The sequence below is a fragment of the Notamacropus eugenii genome, chromosome 2 (assembly GCF_028372415.1).
Source record: "Notamacropus eugenii isolate mMacEug1 chromosome 2, mMacEug1.pri_v2, whole genome shotgun sequence".
NCBI classification, from domain to species: domain Eukaryota; kingdom Metazoa; phylum Chordata; class Mammalia; order Diprotodontia; family Macropodidae; genus Notamacropus; species Notamacropus eugenii.
The window spans coordinates 241,948,110-241,967,399 of NC_092873.1; the positions used below are offsets into that span (position 1 = coordinate 241,948,110).

The 19,290-nt window shown below is 39.9% G+C and overlaps 1 protein-coding gene across 2 annotated transcripts in view; it reads right to left on the reverse strand.

Moving 5' to 3' along the window:
• The window catches only part of LRP11 (LDL receptor related protein 11), a 94,308-nt gene extending 75,403 nt beyond the window's left edge, over positions 1-18,905 (reverse strand). For both annotated transcript variants that reach the window (XM_072643683.1, XM_072643684.1), the window contains exon 1: positions 17,663-18,905. In XM_072643683.1, coding sequence (XP_072499784.1) covers positions 17,663-18,374 — 712 coding nt within the window. In that variant the 5' untranslated portion in view covers positions 18,375-18,905. The remainder of the gene's footprint in view (positions 1-17,662) is intronic.
• Between the last annotated feature and the right edge of the window lie 385 nt (positions 18,906-19,290).

Here is a 19,290-nt window from a genome sequence, read left to right on the forward strand (position 1 = left end):
TCTGTAAGAGTCAAAGTGAATTTCTAATTTTAACGTTTAAAACCACTAGCTACAACACTCACCACCTTTCATGGCTTCCTAACTACTTCCACATCTGAACCAGTGCTCTTCCCTTACTGACTATAGGATAAACAGAAAGTCCTGTTTGGTTCATAGAGCACTTGACAGCTCACCCCCAACCTATCTTTCTTGCTCCTCATACATTACTGTCCTTGCAATCTTTAGTCTAATACTTGGCCTTTCTTCCTCTTTCTGTTTCTCTTGTCTCTGTCTTTGCACTGGCAGTCTCCCGTGTCTAAATGCATGCCCTCCTCACCCCTCTCTCATGAGCCCCTAACTCCCCCCTAACTTCCTTCCAGATGAAGCTCAAGCATCACTTCTACATAAAGTCCTTCCTGATCCCCTCAGCTACCTTTCAAACTACCTCGTTTCCCAGACAGAAACATCAGGAGCCGCTAGGTGGCACTGTGGATAGACTCATCTTCCTGAGTTCAAACATGGCCTCAGACACTTAATAGCTGTGTGACTCTGCCTTGGTTTCCTCATCTGTAAAATGAGCTGAAGAAGGAAATGGCAAAACCACTCCAGGATCTTTGCCTAGATAACCCAAACGGGGTCAGGAAGAGTCAAACAACAATCTTATGCTGTATTTATTCTGTGGGTATTTATATATTGTCTAGAGAAAGGAGGGAAGGAAACAAGCATTTATTACACTCCTACTAGAAGCCAGGCACTGTGCTAAGTACTTTACAAGTATTTCCTCACTGGATCCTCATAACAATTCTGGGAGGTAGGTGCTATTATTATCTCCATTTTACAGCTTAGGAAACTGAGGCAGAAAGGAGTTAAATGACTTGCCCAGGGTCACTTAGCCAGTAAATACATGAGATTGGATTTGACCTCTTGACTGCAGATCTTCCTCACTCCAGGACCATTTCTCTATCCACTGTGCTACCCACCTGCATGGCCCAAGAGAATGTAAACTCCTTTAGAATACTGGCATTTTGGTCTTTATATTCCAGGGTCTAGCAGAATACTTGTCAAATAGAAGGTGCCTGATAAATCCTTCTTGATTGATTGACTTCTCCCTCTTTTCCATAGTACCAAAAATATCCCTTACCTCCTATTACTCGGTCCCTATAGTCAGTTTGCGCAAATATCCTCCCCTTAAATTAATATTTAATACAACGACAAACCATTACTGAAGCTATTTCCTGTGCTTAGAACATGGTCTTTCTCCCTCCTTCAAATACTAATACTTACACGAAGGTCTACTAACTTTTTCTGTCCTTAGAAAAATGTCTCATATACATTCCTTTATTCTATATTCAATATGAAAGGAAACAAATGCTAGCATCTGCTACGGGTATGCACATAAGAAATAGAGATTCATGCTCACAGGATAATATACTTATTTTCCCAGTTTTCCTTAGCTTGACAAGATTGACAAGCTTCTCACACCCAGGTGATCTGGAGTATACTCCAGGTTGGGAACTTGTGATTTAGACAAAGTCTTTTCTAACTAGATGTGCTTGTTGCCTAAAATAACACATCTCTCTCTTCATTCAACAAGGTTTCATTGAATTCTGTGCCAGGTACCATAGAGCACAAAGAAAATGACAGAATTTTTAACTGAGATGGTACCTTAAAATATCAAACTCAATCACTTCATTTTACAAATGAGGAAGTTGAGACTAAAGAGGTTAAGTAACTTTCTCAAGGTCATAAGCTAAGTTATCGCAGGGCTAGGACTAGAAATTAGGTCATTTTACTTACAAGGTACACTTCCCTCCCCCCTCCCCAAAGCTCCCAGATGTTAAGATATATCTGCAGCAACATCTTGTTCTACCTGTCTACCTTACTAAATAATAACAACCTAACATTTATATAGTGCTTCAAAAGCTTACAGAATGTTATTCCTCAAAACATTCCTACCCAACACCTCCTCTGACCCTGAAATCAAGAATGAATGAAAAAGTATGTTTTTGAGCATGCACTATGTGCCCAGCCCTGTGCTATGGAGTAGAGATATGAACTCAAAAGAGTGAGTCAGTCAAAGGGCTCACATCATGTTCAGTACAGCCTATTTACTAGGCAGGGAATTTATAACGTATATTTTAGAAAGATTATTACTTTTAAGGTACTTCTAATGGTTCAAAATATGGATCATTAAAAAGATCACCTGTAACAGTCTAGCTACCTTACTTAACTAGAATACTTCACCCCCATATTTTCCTTATTGTTTTGAGTGACCATGGTGTCACTTTATTGAGATGATGTTCAAATTTAGGAATAAGCTTCCCTTCACAAATGTAGAAAGAATGTTTTGTTCCTTTGGAAAAAAAATCATTCTAAAAATAATCTGTAAGCTAGGAAATCATATCCTTTTTAGGATATAAATAATGAGGAGGAGGAAGAAGAATTTTGAGTTAGCTGCAAGCCTCAATATTTTAAATCTCTTTTTGGCTTGGATGAAGTAATTTATTTGACTTTTGTTTAAAAACTTCAGATTTTAAAATTATAACTGATGTAATTTAACATGTACTATAATACACTTGTTTCATTAAAATAATTGTGCTTACTGTTAAGGATCAAAGGATCATATATTTAGAGCTGGAAGAGACTTTAGAGGTGATTTAGTTTAATTCCATCATTTTACAGATTTGAAAACTGAGACAGAGAAATTAAAAATAACTTGCCTAAGCCAACACATGCAGAAATGAGATTTGAACTCTGTCCTTCTGACTCCAAATTTCTCATTTTGCAAATTTCCAAAAAATAGAACATATAAACTTGTTTTGTTTAAATAAAACAATTTATAGTCTGTTTGTTGCATATTGTTTATAAAAATATGATAGAAATAAGAAGTATCATTTTGGTCTTAATATCCTGTTTCTGCCTACAGTACAACCATGTTTCCAGGCACTCTTGGTCTCAGAAATCTCTTCTCTGTCCCTTGTGTTTGTTGTTCAGGCATGTTTGACTCTGTCACCTCATTTGGAGTTTTCTTGGCAAATATCCTATGCCAGTTCATTTTACAAATGAGGAAACTGAGGCAAACAGGGTTGAGTGACTTCCTTAGGGTTGCACAGCTAGTAAATGTATAAGGCCAGATTTGAACTCATGAAGATGAGTCTTCCTGACTCTAGGTCCATCGCTCTATCCCTTGCACCACCTTGCTGCCCTCTCTATCCCTTACTCCTCATATATACAATCAGTTGCCAAGTCTTGTTTATAACAAGTTTATAGGAATTTAGAATTAGAACTGGAAGAGACCATAGAGGCCATTTGGTCCAGTGCCTTCATTTTACAGATGAGGAACTGAGGCACAGAGAGATTATGGGAATTATCCAGGGTCAGACTGGCAATTTGTGACAGAGATAAGATTTGAGCTCAGGTTCTCTAACTCCAAATCCATTGCTCTTTCACAGTATCATGCTGCCTTTCTGAAAGAGATGCTGCAGCTTGAACCTAGCTAGGATCTACAAAATCTATCGTGCTTTTGACCCCTTCATTCTACATATGCAGCCATCATTCTAGTTTAAGCTTTCATCACATTTTGCTTAAACACCAGCAGTAGGCTCCTAATTGGCACCCCTACATGCAGCTTTTCCCCTCTCTAATCCATTCCCCACACAGCCACTAATCTGATCATGTCACTAGTCTGCCTTCTCATACTTTTTTCTTATTAACTTGCTCTTTACTCTCTACACATATACCAAATCCAGGCAAATTGGCCCACTTGACATCCCATCTCCCCTCTCTACGTCTTTGTACATATTTGTAATATACATAGCTAGAATTCAGTACTAGCTACCCTTTGCCTTATAGAATCCCTAGACTTCTTCAAAATTTAGCTCAGAATATGAGCAGTTAAGGGGTAGGATAAGGATGATTAATCAACAAAGGAGCCTGAGGAGTGGTAGAAGAACCAAGAGACAGTAGCATCTGGAAAACCTGGAAAGAAGTGAATATTGTGGACAGGAAAGTCAACAGTATTTAACGATGCAGAGAGGTCAAACAGTATGAGGACTGAGAAAAAGTGATAATTAAGAGATCATTGGTAACTTTGGAGAGAAGGTTAGAATATAGATTGCAAGGAGTTAAAAATGAGTGATAAGTGAGGAAAAGGAGCAAAGAATATAAATAACTTTTTCTGGCTATGCAAAGGAATCAGGATATAAGATAAGATTAAATGATGGGTAGGGTGAAAGGTTTTGTTTTTGTTTTTTTTTAAGATGGGGAAGACCTAGGTACGTGTGTAATCACTGGGGAACAAATCAGTAGACAGTGAGATACTGAAGATTAGAGAGAGGGTATGATAGAGAGGGTAATATATTGGAAAAGACAGGAGGGAAAGGATGTAGGATACAAATAATGGTCTTTGTATGGAGAAGGAACATCTCTTAATAGGGGACTTAAAGTAAAGAATGCATGAAGATGTCATGGAATTTTGTGATACAGAGTAAGAGAGATGAGGCCACTTAAACCTTTATTATCTTAGTGTTGTAGGAAGCAAGGTCTTCTGGTGGGTATGGAACGTTTTGAAGAGAGAAGATTTAGAACAGCTGCTGTGTAGAATAGGCTGAAGAACCAATTAGGGAGGAGTAAAAGAATTACTTTACTGTAATGAGGACCCAGTTGTGATTGGAGAACATGAATTTGTAATGGGCCCATTCAGCACAATTGCACATCTTTCTTCAGCACTTCTGTCTGTGAGTAGGAGTAGAGGAGGCAGATGGTGGGACTAATTCAGGGTTGGAGTTTAGCAAGCTGTGAGAAACACGAGGACAAGAGAATCACGAACAGAGGACAGTGTAACATTGAACTGGTTAATTCTGGAGTCATAATTAAGAAGAAAAGAATATGATACTAAAGTCAGGGCGATGGACTCCAATAGTACTGGGGGATGGAAGTTTTGGAGATTGGGGGTGTGGCTGAAGAATATGCTTACACTGAAAGAGTTACAAAGAGAAATGAAATTCAAGCTGTCGTCAGATAAAGGAATTTCATAATTCTTGATCATGGACTTAGAACACTTGTGGAGAATTTTTTGATCAAAGGTGTGATTATCCTGTGTATGTCTGAAGTTCTTTACTTAGCTGTCTATATACAATCAAAATTCCAACTTGTTAGAGCAAAGATAAAAACTTATATAAATTCAGAAAAAAGAATAACATTAAAAAAAGATATAGCATGTAATCAAAACAATCTGGTTAAGCCTTTATAAATAAGTTTTTGGTGCCAAGATATAGGATAGAAAGAAATGACATTGACGTTAATCTTAATAACTTCACATAGCAGTGTAGTCAATGTAAATCAAATTCCATGATGAGAGAACCAAAATAGCCTAAAAAGTTTCTTAGTCACCAAAGACTTGCCTTAGTTACCACACATCTCTATACATGTAACACCCAATAAGTATGTGAATGCATTTGTTAATTGTTATAGAAAGTGAAGGTGAAAAATAATGAACAAAATTGTCAAAAAAAAAATCAAATCTGTGCAGGAAAAATATGTTTAAAGAAAGTTTGGCAGTAGACCCAACTGGGAAAATAACCCTGAAGGTATCTGAGGATGAAACAGGAAAGAATAAAATAAGTAGATGAAAAATAGAAAAGGATCTATGGAGATTTTTGTAATAAACACTTTCCTAGCAAAGATTGTGGAATAATCACAACTGTACTGTAACGTTATAGCTGGACTTGATTAGAAATGTCATAAAGAGAACAGAGATGGGAAAAACAGCTTGACTAGATAAAGTCTCTTTAGAGGAGGTCTTTGCTGCAAGCATAACAATTGTAAGGGCCTGGGGAGACCAAGTTTCAAACTGTCTGAAGGAGAAGATATTAAAGACATGGGAAAACCATCTAAGGCATTATTATAACCCAAAAATGTGACCAAGAGAACATTAATTAATAACTAACATATGCCTGCTTTCTCATCTATATAAATTTTCTTGGAGAATAATAATATTCTGAAGCTATCCTTAATAAAGGTATTAGAAGGGAACAGGTAGGACTTTGCAGGCAATATTCCATAGGAGATTATTCTTTACCATCACAAAATTGACCTAAAGACATAAAGAATACTGTGCTTATTATCTACTGATTATAACCAAATTTATTCTGCAGAGGGGAGGGAATGAGCATTTATTAGTGTCTACTAAGTGCCAGGTGTGATAAGTGCTTTATGGACTTTATCTCATTTGCAAACACTATTTTACAGTCTATCCTCCAAAATGCTTTCTCCCATTCATCAGTCACAATTGTACAAGATTCCTGGCAAGAAATGACAAGAAAGACAGCCCTATTCAATGACCCTATAATCACTAATACCAAGTAAAGCATATAAAACTGGAAAATGCCTGCTTGCCAAAATGTTGGCCGCTGACATGGACGAGATCCAGATTGGAGGCCAAGTCAAAGTGGGATTCCCAATGGATGATGAAGTCTTCTACTTTTTGCTCCTGTTTTGGGGCTGATCATATCAAGACCTGAAACTGCCATTTTTAAAAAATGGGATCCATAACTACTCGGAAGAGTGTGGCCTAAACTAATCATATAGTAATAACCAAGTGAAGAGAAATATTTGTTCTTTATTTTAATTCCATGATACAAAATTAGATAATCTATAGTGTTCATTAGTAGAAATATCTTGGACAGACACTAGGAAGTGGGCCCAGATTAAACAAGAGCAATGTGGAATGAATTGCTTTCAGAAAATTATGAAATTCCTTTAATAAACTCAAAATTCTCCATGAAACAAAGTCCAATATTTCCAACAACAAAATTCCATCGGTATTACATGGCTACAAGTCATGGAACAAACACTTTAGTCTCCAAAGACTAGTGGGCATGAACACATTGTGGCACATTATAAACAAGGAATTGTGATGGAGAAAGGCAGGAAAAGTTGTCATCCAAGAAGTGTCTAAGTAAAATGGACTGACTGGTAACATGGTGAGAGTGAGAGATAACAAAGAGACAACTCGAGAGCTGTTGGTGTTCTAGGCATGGGTCCGATTTGATACAATGGAGTGCTTGGAGTCTGAGTATATAAACAGTTAATTTATGGAGATAGGAATTGGTTCACAGGGATAAAGAGTGAGCACAGCTTCCCAGTAAAGGCAAATTGCAAGGAGCTGGAGGTTCTGTCAGGCCTGAAAGATTCATGGTTTGCTCTTTGGGAGACCATTTCTTGGTTGATTGTTCATCCAGTAATCTGTATCTATATCCAAGACTATCTACCTGAGTGGGGGAGTTCCTTATTAACTCTAGTTGCACTATTATATCTGCACTACAGCCTAACTAACCCAATTTTCAGCTTACTACAACTAATATCTTCCCAGTGTTGGAAAAAAGCTAGGAAGACCTCCTCCAAGTTAGGTGAAAAACTTGTGGTGTGGACAAGAGTAACAAAGGTTAGACTGGATTGGTGGAGGCAATAACTACATCGATCACAGATCTATTTGAGTCCAATCAGTATATTTTTGTACTAGATATGTTCTGAAGGGAAAAAAAAAACTAGTCAGACTTTCAAAAATAATAAACTATAACGTTTCACCAAATTTGCTTTCTCATGCAAATTACTCTGCATTGTGAGAAAATTTACATTATTTTCACACTAGTAGTATCAGAAGAAAGGTTTATTCTAGGCAGAGCAGCCAAGGTAAGTGGGAGTTTGCCCTTGGGTTGCTTACAATGATGTGGGGACATGGGCTTTCTATTTAAGTAGTCATTTTGGGCAGTGCTGAACCAGGGAACAGAGGGAGATGACAGGCTTCCCTCACTACTGCCTAATCCAAGGACTGCCATGCCTCTCCCCCCCCCTGTGAATCATTCTTCAAGGCTCCTGTCATCATCACTTCTGGTCTTGTGTTCTCCTACCAGTTTGACTATATGGTATTCAGATTGTTAAGGATTGTGCATACGATGGCCTGGAGACTCCTATCTTGTGGGATGTGTAGAAACAATAATAGTGGTGGAGTGTCCCAAAGTCTCTGTTCTCTCTCCCCTCCCTTCTCTGAATTTGTGCCAGGTACTGGAATTCCCAGCTATGGCTCTGCTTCTGGGAGACCACTTTTTTGAAAGGATCTCAAATTATTATTATTCATTTATTAAATAAATAACTACAGTCTGAAAGCAATGTAATTCACACAAGAGGCATCTAGATATAATTTCTTTTCTGAATATGTCATACAACTATCCAAGAAAATGATGATTCTTTTCCTTTTACTGTACTATATCCCACGCATAGAAATATCCCTATTTGTAGGTACACATGCTATCTTCAAATAGCCAGATATATTTTTCCTAAAAGCTAAAAATCAATAAAGTGAGTAAGGGGATTATTAGCTCTAAAGGGGATTAGATTAACTCTAAGGACAATTCTAGGTGTGGCATTCTATGATTTAGGAATGTTCAGTACCATTAGAGACATCAATTCTGAATTGAGATAAGCAAAAAACAAATTCTTGCCCTGGTAGAAAATCCAGACTACCTGGCTTTCTCTACCCTTAAACCTGAATACTTCACAATCAAGCTATAGGAATTGGGGATATTAGTATTGGAAAGGAAAGAAAGGTGTGTGTGTGCGTGCGTGCGTGCGTGCGTGTGTGTGTCTGTCTGACTGTGTGTGTGTGTGTGTGTGTGTGTGTGTGTGTGTGTGTGTGTGTGTGTGTGTCTGTCTGTCTGTCTGGATAATTAGAACTATCCAAAAATGTAACTTCGCTTGGGAGACAATGTGTCCCTGTTCTTAATGAAGTCTTCAAGTGAAGGCTGGATGGCTACTTTTCATTTATGTTGCAGACAGGAGTCTTGTTCAGGAAAAAGTTGGAATAGATAGCTTTTGAGGTTCCGCCAATGCTGAAATTCTATGGTTCTGTGGTTCTTTAAATGACATGAAATAGAAGGTACTTGGATGTAGGTATTCTTTCATTTCCTCTCAGTCTCAGTTTTTTCATCTATCAAATGGGCTATTCATAGCATCGACCTCCCAGGGCTGTTGTGAGGATAAAATGAAATAATACCTTAAAGTGCTACATAAATACTATTAGCTTTGTTATTCTTTGTGTTTGTATCCACAATAACTGGCACGTAGACATTTAATAAATAAAAAAATGATCTATTCATTCATTTACATCCTCTGATTATTGAGCTAAGGTCAGGTGTGCTCCCTAGTTGACAGTTAGGTAGAATACATGACAGAGAATCATTTACAAAGAACCAGAACCTTCCTACTCCGAACAAGAATAACATTACAACATTCAGCTTAAAATGAATGAACATTACCAGGGAGATCTAGAGGAAGATCAATCATTTATGGCACAGACATTTAACCTGGCTGTTGAACAGGAAAAATATCATTCGGTTTAGATTTTATATCACTGCAGTTTAATGGAGCTGAATGTTTGTTTTTCTAATATATTCTCATAAAAAAAATACTTGATGAAACTGAGGTAAGTTATGAGCGATACATTATAACTATTCTGGCTAAATAAAGAAAATATTTCTTGAGATATGCTACAAACCATTGCCACCTTAAGTCTGCTATTTTGAAACTACTTGTTAAATGTGCTTCTGGTGGATTACAAAATTGCAAAACCACAATGAACAATAAATATGTGTCAAAGCAGGAGTCAGTGCTGGAGAAAAAAAAGATGAAAAGAAGAAGTAAAGCTTTTGCTCCCTCAGCAAAAATCATGTTTTCATTCATTTCTTGAGTTTTTCAACAAATATTAGAAACTTATTTTGGAAAAGGCATCATTTACAGCTCCAAGACAATTTTAATTGAAACCCCTTAATGACCTCTTCAATTCGGTACACTTAAGAAAAATAAGCTAATTGATTATTCATTTCATCCTACCCACCCTTTTCTTACTAATGGAATATTAAAGGCATTTTATAGACATAAGAAGAATTTGGTTATTCTTAAAATTTCTAACTAATCATATTTCAAGAATTCTTTAAATTTTCTTTGTTACCTATGCTATTTCCCATGCTGCACTGGGAACTCTGTTGATGGTAGAGGTGGAGGCACTTCATGAAAATCAAATGTCAATACTAATGAGATTTCTCCTATTTTCTAAAATGTTAAATATTAAATTAGGCAACCAACAATCATAAAATAGGCCTGATTTCTTCTGTTTTGCTCCAAAATGACCCCAACTCCCTTTTATCCTGAGATAAAATTTTATGTCCCCAGACTCCCTGGGAAAGCATTTATGGTTCCATTAATATATTTTAAGGTCAGAAACATCAGATGGCCAAAATGATTTGGAAAACATGCCACCCTAGAATTTCTTTTTGTCCAAGGACATTATTTTAATGCAATAAGATGCAATAAGAAATAAATAAACAGTGGGTCATTAGGTAGAAAACACTAACAATTTGAGGGTGAGGAAGGAAGTCTGGACATGCTCCCTTGAGGAGGTATCCCATTAGCTGAGGCTGGAAGGAAATAAAAGATTCTAAGATTGGAAGATGAGGAGAAAATGCATTCCAGGAATGAGGTAAAGCCAAATGACAAGGTGCAGAGTAGGGAGATGGAATGCTGAGTTCTAGGAACAGCAAGTAGGCCAGTTTGGCTGAATAGTGGCATATATAAAAAGGATTTATGCAAAATAAGCCTGGGAAGGTAGGCTGGAGCCAGATTGTGAAATGCCAAGGTGAAGTTTCTATTTTATCTTAGGGGAAATAGAAAGCCATTGAAGGTTTCTGCGCTGGGAGTGACATGGTTATGAATATGGTTTAATGCAGAGAAAAAAAGATTCTTGTCCTGTGTTACTTATTCAGGTTGGTACAGATGAGAGAGTCATATTAGCTGCGAGAAGATGAAAGGGGGCCATAAGACCATAGAACAGGTATTCTTAACCCGGCATCTACCAATCTCCAAAAGGGTCATAGATAAATTTCCAGATGTCCATGAACTTTTTTTTTTTGAGGCAATTGGGATTAAGTGACTTGTGTCTGGATCACACAATTGCTAAGTGTCTGAGGCTAGACTTCAATTTGGTCCTCCTAACTCCAGACTATTGACTGTGTCAACTTGCTACCCCATGTGACCATGAATTTTAAAAAATAATTTGATAATTGTGAACATAATTGGTTTCCTTTGTAATCCTCTGAATTTCATTTTATGCACTTAAAATCAGCCTGAGAAGTCCATAGGCTTCACCAGATAACCAAGGAATCTATGACATAAAAAAGGTAAAGAACCCCCTAGCACTAGAAGAAAGGATAGGGATCAAAAACATGTGTCCTCTACTCTCTGGAAGGAGGGACTCCTCAACAGGGATTAAAGTCTACCTGATCAGAAAAGAATGTCTTTAATAGGAGGCTAACTAGTTCTTATTTTATTAAATTTTGTTTTCTCTGGATTTACGTATATATGGAAGAACAGAAAAATATAAAACATGAACCTTCAGTTCTCTATTAGGTACAGCTGACTTTTCTTTTTAAGTATAAAATAAGCTCAGCTTGTAGCTTTCAAGGTTGTTCACTTATCTGGTTCTGTTCTTTTCTCTCTATTAAATAAAAGATAAAGGTAACTAGCTTTAAAATAGGGTGAGTGTGGGTGGGACAAATTAGAGAAGAATGATGTACAAAATTATTGGAAAAATGGGAAGCTTCCGGGAAGAAGTAAAAAGAGGTATTGATAAAGGCGTGATATTTAAAAAGAAACATAATTTCTGGGTAATTTAATCATTTTATTAATATGGCTAGCATGGTTAATAATAAAAGGAGGTCAGTAGCACTCTTGAATGCCAAAGACTCCTCACGGTGGTGGGCTCCCAGTTTATATACTCTTGGTTATATGCTCTTGGAAGAGTGGGTGTTCCTGAGGGTAGCAACCAGCTCTGATGGGTCAACAAATGAGAGGATGAATATTACAATGAGAAGCTGGGCTATCTTTCAATGAGTATCTTGAGGTACGTGACTTGGATCACCCAAGTCTTGGTCAAAAAGATATATCAATTTCCATATCACCTGTCTGACAAAAGAAAGGATCCACATTTTCTCAGATCTGAGTAAACAAAATGAGCAGAAATCCATTCATATAAACTTAGAATTTCTTTTACTGTTTTTGATTAGATCTTTAGTCTAGGTAAGACTGAGAGTTCCCACACTGGTTGATTTCTGGATGAGGAAGTAGAAAAGGGGAAAAATCTTGGTCCTAATTTAGTAATTAGTTATTAATTAAAAAGTATTAATAAAATAATATCAATATAGTTACTAATGAAATATTAATAGTTAATAACAATAATTGGTTATTTATATTTAGAAATAAAGCTCAAGGAGGAACAAAGCTACATCCTGATGATACCCACTGAACATCAATAGATTATTTTTATAGGAAAATTAGGTTCTGGTTCAAATGTTGTTAAATGTTGGTTTATTTTCCAGGATGATCCACCAAACTGTAATTTACTAGTGGTACTTGTTCAAAGATACTTGACCACCTTTTAGTATATTGCTCCTATGGAAAGACACATTCCAGGTTGTAAGGAAGCACACTTAGAACGCATTCCCCCCAGACCCCATTTTGCTTGCAGAGAGTTGGAATCAAACAGGCTAGTTTCTCTGCTGAGTAAGAATAACAGCTCTCCTTACCCACATTTGTGTTTTATTCCTAAAACGCTTCTCAATCACAGTCTGCTTCTATAGTTCTACTTTCTGTGAATTGCAGGCCTTGCCTGCTTCTCACCCCCTTTACTAACAATATCACCTTTCCTTTTCTGATCTTGTGTTCCTTTCACCTAGATCAATCAGATGAAAGCAACAAAGTGGGAATGAAGAGTTTCCAACTTCTTGGCTACCAAGGTGTCTTGGAAGTAAACATGGAAGACCATTTCCTTAGGTTTTTAAACTAGTTATTACCAGGAAATGTAAAAAAAAATATAGCTTGTGATTTCATTGAAGTAGGGAGTTCCTCATGAGGAAGCCTCTTTTGCCAATGCAAATCAGTCTACTCTGCAACTTATAGTAGTGGACACTGACTTGTTAAGGGACTTGCTCAGGATTGTGAAGAAGCCAATATGTGTTGGAGGAAAATGTAAATTCAGACACCTAAATTCTGATCTTCCTGTTTATGAGGCAGGATCATGGGATTGCAGATTTGGAGTCAAAGGCTCTTTCTCTTCTGACATACTCATTTTACAAATGAAGAGAGGTCCAAACAGGTATGATGTCTTGCCTTTACAAAGGTAAAAAATGATAGGTGGAATTTGAAACCAGATTCTCTGACTTTCAGATCCAGTGTTCTTTTGACTGTATTCGGAGCTTAAAACAACAACCTAAAAAGAGACTGATACAGAGTTTAGCAAAGTTGTAACAGTTTATAGAGTAGCTAACTCCCAACTTCAGTGAAAATGTATATATTATGTATATACCCTTCTCTTCCATTGCCCCTTCTCATTGCCTCTTTGGTTTTGTAAAGTCAATTCTCTCCCCTAAAATTTCTCATGCTCTTTATGTGCCAAGACTGGGTTACCAGTGGAGTCAATATTATTCCTTTTCAGGAAAAAAAAGTTTTACCCAAGGTATCTACACATCCTCCCCACAAGAAAAAAATTCCACCCCTTTATAATCTGCTCCTCAGAACTGGGATGACAAGTCATAATAAATAAAAGTCGGTAGTAAGTTACGCACAGAGAATTGCCAGTTTCTAGCTTTATATCCTTAGGCTCTAATCTCCTAAAGTCACATTTGGTTACTTCCCCACAACCTCCCCTGGAAGGTACCTCTCTAGCTTGGTACATCATGATACCTTTCAAGGTACTCCCTCAGATGTTCTGAATGGGGCTATATCAGGCATCATAGATAAAGCCAAGTGTTTTTAAACTGATGCATGTGCTATGGAAGATGATAGTTCAACTGGAGTTGATCTAATTGATATGTGATGATATTCTCAGACTGGAGGTGTACAGATTATTTAAGAAAGATGGAAGGTTCAGGAAAGACAGGCAATTTAGTGTACAGTAATACCACAATGGACTGGGGAGCCTGGAGATTTGGATTCTAGCTCCCATTCTGCCACTAACTGTGTCCTTGAGCAAGCAGCCTTAAACTTTCTTGGCTTCAAGTTATTACTATATCAAATGAGAAAGTGGGATTAGATGATCTTAAGATTCCTTCCTGCTGCAATATTCAATGATTTTGCACATTAAGGACAAATATATTTACTTCATGGTCTAGAAAGAAAGAAGGAAGGAAGGATGAGAAAGAAAGAGAGGAAGAAAGGTTCGTCAGAATGGATCTCTGTTAGAAAAAGAAAACTAGCCTTTTGGTAGGAGAGTCTGGGTATACTAAACCTAAGGGGGCAACTAAGCAAAACTGTCAAGGCAAAGAGCCTAGTGGTAATTACCATGATGCCAGTTAAAAATTTAAAGTAGCAGGATCATCAGACATATTTTTAAGATTAAATGGAAGAAGACTCATAGACTTAGAGCTTTAGGAATAAAGTCCAACACCATCATTTTACATGTTCCTAAGGGAAGAGTATTTAGCAACGGGATGGGTGGGTGGGACTCAAGCTTTCTTTAGGGGGTGGCACATGAGTTGAATTTGAAGAAAAGTAGGGATTCTGTGAAGCAGAAATGAGAAGACTATGCATTCTAGGCATGAGGGAAAGCTTATATAAAAGGGCAGAGAAAAGAGACAGAATGTTATATATAGGGATCAGACTCAGAGAGGGTTAAGGGACTTACATGTGGTTATTGTGCAGAATGTAGGAGATAAATCTTCTGATGAAATATTTGCAAAAGGAAGGGATTAGTTAAATACCTGAAGCAAGAAGGCAACCTTGGGGAAAGAAATTATAAAAATGGCAAGAGCTCAGAATTTCAAGAAAAGAAAGGCCATTCAAAGAGAAAATTAGAAGTCTTCATAAACAAATAGAATAAAGTGTAAACATGTATGCATGGCATAGGATACTGGGGGAAGAAAATTTGGTAATATAAATACAAAATTTGATAGTATAAATACAAGATAAATACAAGGAAGATGAAGTGTGATGAGTATAGCACAAAAAGAGTGTTTGGGGGGAAGTGGGGGCTGTTATTCAATTCATTCAATTGAATAAACTTTTATTAAGCACCTACTAAGTGCCAGACACTATGACTAGCCACTGAAGACACAAGTAAACAAAGAAATGTTGAAATGATCTTTGCCCTTGAGGAGCTCACATTCGGATATGGAACAATACATACATAGAAATCTTAGTGCAAAATATGTTTACAAAGTAATTCATGAAATAAGAGTACTAGCAACTGGGTGGGTGGGTGGGACTTCAGAGAGGCTTCTTTTAGGAGGTGTCACATGAGTTGAGCTTGAAGAAAGGTAGGGATTCTGGAAAGCACAGATAAGAAGGTCAAGCATTCCAGGAATGAGGGAAAAGCTTGCATAAAAAGTACCGAGAACAGACATGGAATGCCATGTACAGAGAACAGCAAACAGGTCACTTGGCTGGAAGTCACAGTTCAGGAAGGAGAGTAATGTGTAAGAAGTATGGAAAGGGAGGCTGGAACCATATGGTGAAGGGTTTTAAATGCCAAACAGAGGAGTTTGCATTTTATACCCTTTTGGTAAGAGTGATTCACTGAAGTTACTTCAGTGGGGGAGTGATGTGGTCAGACTGGTGCTTTAGGAACATCAAGTTGGCTGCTAAGAAGGATGTTTGACAAGTTATCCATCAATTGTGCAGTTAAGAAAAAAGCAAGAATTGACAGTAAGATGCAAAAATGGGAATATAACATTAGGACCATGGCTAACACTAGGCACTCCTATCATACCTTTGGTTGCACAATTCTAAGAGCCAAAACTAAAAAACAATAAAAACTCTTTGAGATTTTTTCATAAATGAAGAAAAAGGAATATTGACGAATTATAAAACAAAGCTAAGATCTATGAGAGCTCACTATACATTTGATGATTGAAATGGGACTAGACTACAGATGAGTATGAGCATATATCTTTAAGTAGATGAGATTATTCACTAACTGTTCCTGGAGAAAAGAATCTAATGAAATAGTCTATGTGAAACATGATATAAAAGAGGGAAGTTATAGAATTATATTTTTCATAAATGAAGAAGATTCTTATCTGCAAAGAAAAGTTTTAAATGTAGTCTGTCCTTAAGTCAGAGGAATGGGCTAGGTGACTTTTCGATGTGTCTTCTAGCAAGGAGATAGTAATGTGAAATGGGGGACAGCTAGGTGGCACAGTGGTCGAGTCAGGAACTCATCTTCCTGAGTTCAAATCTGGCCTCAGACACTTACTAGCTGTGTTACCCTGGGCATATCACTTAACTCTGTTTGCCTCAATTTCCTCATCTGTAAAAAGAGTCGGGATCTCTGCCAAGAAAACTCCAAATGGGGTCACAGAGAATTGGACAAGACTGAAAAACAACTTAACAAAAAGAGTGAAATGAACATTGGTGCTGGGGTCTAAGAACCTGCCTTTGGGCTTCAGCTTATTCAACTTTAAAAGAGGACTTACTAGATGGCCTATCAGGTCCCTTGTACCTCCAGATCTATGATTTGCTGAAATTGTTAAGATAGAGTTCTTTACTTATTCTCCTTACATTATCAAGGTCGGTGTGAAACACAGACCCATTTCCTTTTAAGCTAAGAAAGTAACTTTTTTCTGTCTTCATTTCTCTTCTCAGTAGATCTCTTAGGTTGCCCTCTGTTTTGTGATTCGAGGTCCAACAGGAAGAGAATATGATTCAACCCATTCACTCTTGACATATTTTTGTAAAAGTACAGTCATGAGTTTGTTCCTTTCCTAACATTTTTTTTCTTCCAGGACAGCCTGATGTATGTGTTTTAACGCTTATTCACAGCTAAACAGAAAATGCTAAAGTGTGCGTGAAATAAACCCACAGAATTAGTTGTAATTTTAGTTACTAATTAATAGTTAGTTGTAATTAAAAAAAATTGACTTGAGATTTGTTACTGCTATTTACTGAAATACTGTCTTCTCACTTCAACAAAAGAATAACAGCTGGTAAGCCATTACCAAAATGAGGTACATGTTTTCCTTCCCTGCTGGAAGCAATTCCAGGTGGAATCAGGAGAGCCACATTTTAAAAAGGCAAAATCAGCTGTAATCACATAAGGCAGCTCTGTTACATTTGCACTTGAAACAGTTTCACCCCTGTCCTATCTAATATACTGGCACCATTCACTATAAAAACGTGTTTTTAAACCTGACTTTTCTCTGCTTCATTTTAAAATCTAATTTCATTCTTCAAACTCTCCTGGGTTTTTAATGCCGGTTTGCTATTTGCTAGTTCAGACTCACTGAAACCACAGTAATGATGCAAAGTCCCCGAACTTCTCCTTGAGTGGCTATTAATCACTTAGAGGGAGCCTAGTAGGAAAAAAACAAAACAGAAAACTAGAAAACAAGACACGTAGACACACCTTTGCCCACTTTCTGAGCTGGCTATGCATCCCACGGCCATTCAGCCTCTACTTGGTCTGAGAGCCAGAGAGGGGAGAGAGACTGGGCAAAAGAAGGGAAAGGACGCGACTGATAAGGAGGGCAGTGAGTGGAAAAGTAATAAGCTATCCTCCGACCGCTGATGAGGGAGAACGGATAGTCGGGGGAAGGGGAAGGGAAGGAATGCCCGAGGCTCGGTGCAGATCTGCTCTTACCCTGGGGTGGAGACGAGGCTGCCGAGGCAGCTTGGGCAGCCAAAGTCGGGCTTTGCAGCGGCTTTTTCCGGGGCCCCTGGGGAGCAGCCGGCCGGCCTCGGCCGCCTCCCGGAGGCCCCCCGGGGCGGGAGGTGAGGTTGCGGTGGCTCTCGGCGGCCGGGCTCAGGCTGTAGCTGTTATAGCCCCGGTGCAGGGAGAATTTACAGACGTTGCGGCCGCGGTAGGTGCAGTTGAAAAGGTAGCAGTTGAGGTCGCCGGCGGCCTGGGGCTGGGGCAGCTCCACCACGGCCACGGTGCAGAGGGGCTCGGCGCAGCAGGCGGCCACGCACTGCTGCCAGTCCCGGACTGCGGCGGGCGCCGTCAGGAAGGTGGCCCCGGCGCCGAGCGAGTCCTTGGTGCGGATGATGGAGTCGGTCTGGACCGTGTAGCCGCCGCCGGGGCAGCCGGCTTCGGCCCCGGCACGCTGCTGCGGCCGCTCGCGGTGGGCATCGCTGGGCTCCGGCTCCCGCGCCGGCGGCTCCTGCTGCAGCTGCTTGCGGAACTCTTCCAGCAGCTCCTCCACGCCCGAGATGGAGGAGCGCAGATCCGCCAGAGGTGCCGAGCGCTGTCCGCCGGCCGCCTGGCCCAGCAGCCACACGCCGAGCAGCAAAGGCAGCCCCGGCCACTGCACCCGCCGGCCCCGCGTGCTGCTGCCCGCGGGAGCCCAGGCCATGGCTGCAGGCCCGGGCGTAGACGGAGCACCGAGGCTGCGTGCGGAGCCGCCCGGGTCGCTCGGGACAGAACCTAGGAGGAGCAAAGGAGGATGGAGACGAAGGAGAAGGGGCAGGAAGGCAGGGAGGGCGCGAGCGCGGCGCTGTCCCCCTCGCTCTCCACAGTCCCTTTGGCTCCAGCCAGGTTCAGTGCAGCCCGCCTGAAGGGCTTCGCTGCACCGCGGCCCAAGCCGCCTCCCCGGCCCGTGGAGCAGCCGCCCGAGGCAGCATGGCCTGGCTTTTTGGGGGGGTGTTGCGATTCCCAAAGCTCTCCTCTTCCTGGGCGCACACCCACGCGCCTGACGCGGCTCCACCGCGTCCTCCCCTCCCTCCCTGCACCTGCCCGCCCGGGAGATGGCTCTCAGCAATGTGTGCCGCCGACGGACTCTGGGCCGTGGCAGGAGACACCGAACAGCTGGCTCACCGCGCCCGGAAGCTCCTCCCTCACCCCCCTCTTCTACTCTCTGCCCGCCGCCCCGGTCTGCCTGGGTTCGGGTAAAGAGTGGCAGACGCTGGGGTGAGGAGCTTCCCAGCCCTGCTAACGGAAGGTGCACCGCCTTTCGGAACCAGAAGCGTTTTCAGGTCAAGGGCAAGGGGTGGAGCGAAGGCTGTGATTAAGACTCACCGAGGCTTTGTTAATAATCTGCGTCTCCCGGAACGTAAACTCTGTGTGGCAGCTAGGCGTAATGGAAAGAGCACTGCATCTAACAGCACAAGTCCCCTGGGCAAGTCACTGGACCTTGGTTTCTTCATCCGTGAAAAGGGGAGGGGGGTGCGAGGGTAGCTAGAACGCAGGCTCTCACTAAATTACATGTTCAATGATCCTTTGAAATATATATTTCATATGTATGAGTATATGTATTTGTTTCATATGTATGA